Raw genomic sequence first — 2,706 nt, forward strand, 5'->3', positions numbered from 1 at the left:
GTGAAACCTGCATTCAGGTTCTGCTGGTCGGAGCTCTGACTCGTAGGAAGAAGTGGAGAGCCTGTCGCAGGATCTGGAAACCTCAGGGTAGGAGGACTAGAGGCAGCAAGCGTTGTGGGAACAGGGGAAGAGTTAATTTTGTCAAACAGACTCGTGTTGTCTTGTGGTTAAATGGCATAAATTAATGAGAATGAAATGGCTCATGTGGCATGGAGAGCTGTAAGGTTTTAATGCATCAACTGGGTGGTATTTCCAAACCTTACATTCGGTGTGAAGGAAAGCTGAGAACCTCTGAGGCACGTACCAGGTCCTCTGCTTGTGACTGTAAAAGAAAAAACCTGGGTACTGGCTCCTGGAGTAAAACGTGCTGGCTCTGTGGGGCCTGGGACAGCCTCTGCCCCCTTCCGAAGGGGTGCCGGCCGCTAGAGCTCGCCCAGGGTCAGCACCTTGGGAAGGCTGCTGTGAGTCACACAGGAAAGCAGCCTTTGCAGCGTGGACCTTCATTCTGGGGGGGCTGATCCAGAGAAGCACTGTTGAAAATCTCGAGCTGTCACCCGGGCAGGCTGCGATTTGCCCATGTTGTGGGCTGTGAATATAAATCTGGCTTTAAAGCCAGGACGCTGCCAAGGACAACGCTTGTCAAGACGCAGAGTTAAAAAAAGCCCAGGGCTGAGCAAGCGTTTGATCCAAAGAATGCAGTTGGTATTTAAAGCAGTTGAGCAGAAAGCCTCTAGCTTAGAGCATCACGAAAAGGACGAGACAAACAGAGCTGAGTGATAGATGAGCGAGAAATTGCAGGCACTTTAGTACAGCCCAGTAAAATAATAAGGGGCCCAGGGAAGACCTCAGAGAGCCCCTGTGGCAAGAGCTTGAAAGGAGCGCTGTAAGTGGAGAGAGTGACAAAGGCTGCGCCGTGCACTCAGCGCTGCCGTTCTCCCAGCCGAAGCTCGGAGAGGGCCTGGGGTTGTCTTGTGGGACACCGCTCCCCACCTCGCAGTTCCTAGGCACATTCCTGTGAGCAGCTCGTGTTATGCCACAGCCCTCCTAGGGAAGGATGATGTTATTCTGTGCATATTTGAAAATCCTTTTAGTTGTGAAGCTTCTAGCAATGGCTTACTTTGTACTTCAGATCTTCTAGAGATCGGTCTTCAAGAGAAAAGTCACGAGACAGAGAGAGAAAAGAGAAGAGCTCTTCTGAGAGGCGGCACGAGAGCACAAATGGCAAATCTCGTTCCAAGAGATCAGAAGAGAGAGAAGCTGGCGAGATCTGAACTCAAACGATCTGTGTTGCACTGTAAATAGTCTGATAAACATTCTACACAAAACCTAAATTCCCCATTTATATTTACTGAATACAACTCATCTTTTGTAGTTTGGAATTTTTATTGTTTGGCAGATAGCTGTGAGTTTGTAGAGACACAGAGTTACGTACCGTTTAACAGGATTTTGGTTTAGTAGGAAATAAATCAATCTGGACAGATCGCTTTCAGCTCAGGCCAGCGGTTGACAGGCTGCGCGTCCTGACCCAGCGAACACGGCGGTCGGGCAGCGCTGTGGCCGGAGACCTGAGCTGCTGTGATGTTTGTAATGCTTCAGCCCTTTCCAAAAGATCTACCTGACCCTTTGTGAGCACGCCAGTAGCTCTGGTTCTCACTGAATTAATTTTTCTTTCTGTTTATATATGTTAAAAGAAATTCAGAAGTGTTTTGGGTTGGTTTTTTTTTTCCTCCTTTTAGCGCTTAGCCGCCTCGGTTTTATGTCTCTGGCATTTGAGAGAGGCCTCACTCTTCCAGCTAAGTCAAGACAGGCAAAGTTTGGCCCCAATCTGGCTATTTCGAAAGCTGCTCATCTTTGTGAGGATGACCAAATCAGCTGGAGCACGTTTCTAAGACGGGCTCGAGTCTGGTTTTCGTACCTCAACGGATCCGATACTGGCCGTGAAGAGAACGGTGGGAAATCTGGACTGATGTTTCTAGGAGTACAGCAGCAGCTAGTCTGCCTGTTCACTGTGTGCTCCAGAGTCGGAGCTTCCTCCATGGGGGCTTTCTGACTTGCAGAAATGTTTTTCAAGGCCAGTCAGGCAGAAAGGCCGAGCAGCAGAGACGACTCTGGCTGGAAAATCCAGGGGCAGGGCGAGGAGGGCGAGAGTCGCCCGTGTTGGCGTGTACCGCTTGTCCCGGGACCGAGGCACTCGCCGTGTCCTGCCACGGGTGGAAGGAACTTGCGTATTGTAACTAGCTGCTTTGTAACGAGGTTTCTTTTACGCGAGGGGTGGAAAACCGCCTCGCTGTGCCAGCCGCAGTCGCCATCCCCCGGGCCCGGGATCGGTACTTTGGTGTGAGTAAAGCACTTGCTGCCTGCCGACCTCGGTGCTGGTGGGGCCTGAGCCTGGCCGCTGCTCGTCAGCTCGGCGAGGCAGGTATCTCTCATTAAAGACAGCTCGCTCCTAACGCTCCAGGAGAAGCAGGAAGGTGTCTGTAAATGCTGTTTTAGGGCCGTCTGTCCGGTTGGGGGGTGGGTTCCGGCAGGTGTTTTCCCCTTCGAGGCTCCCCTAAGCTGCTTAACGGTTTTGGTTTCCCTGCAGCCATCCCGGCGCTCCCTCGGTGTTAGTCCTTAGTGCATGCGACCCCCTTTCCCTGTCCGTTTTTACAACTAATTCCGCGGTTTCACGTATTGTTTTTGTAACCTCCGTGTCGGGTGAGGGGA

At 51.4% G+C, this 2,706-nt stretch overlaps 1 protein-coding gene across 1 annotated transcript in view; it reads left to right on the forward strand.

The window, feature by feature from the left end:
- The window catches only part of LUC7L (LUC7-like (S. cerevisiae)), a 17,018-nt gene extending 15,747 nt beyond the window's left edge, over window positions 1-1,271 (forward strand). The window contains exon 10 of the mRNA XM_010156780.1: window positions 1,130-1,271. Within this exon, the coding sequence (XP_010155082.1) occupies window positions 1,130-1,271 (142 nt within the window). The remainder of the gene's footprint in view (window positions 1-1,129) is intronic.
- Window positions 1,272-2,706: the final 1,435 nt, after the last annotated feature.

This window comes from Eurypyga helias, unplaced genomic scaffold (genome assembly GCF_000690775.1).
Source record: "Eurypyga helias isolate BGI_N326 unplaced genomic scaffold, ASM69077v1 scaffold32938, whole genome shotgun sequence".
Lineage (NCBI taxonomy): Eukaryota > Metazoa > Chordata > Aves > Eurypygiformes > Eurypygidae > Eurypyga > Eurypyga helias.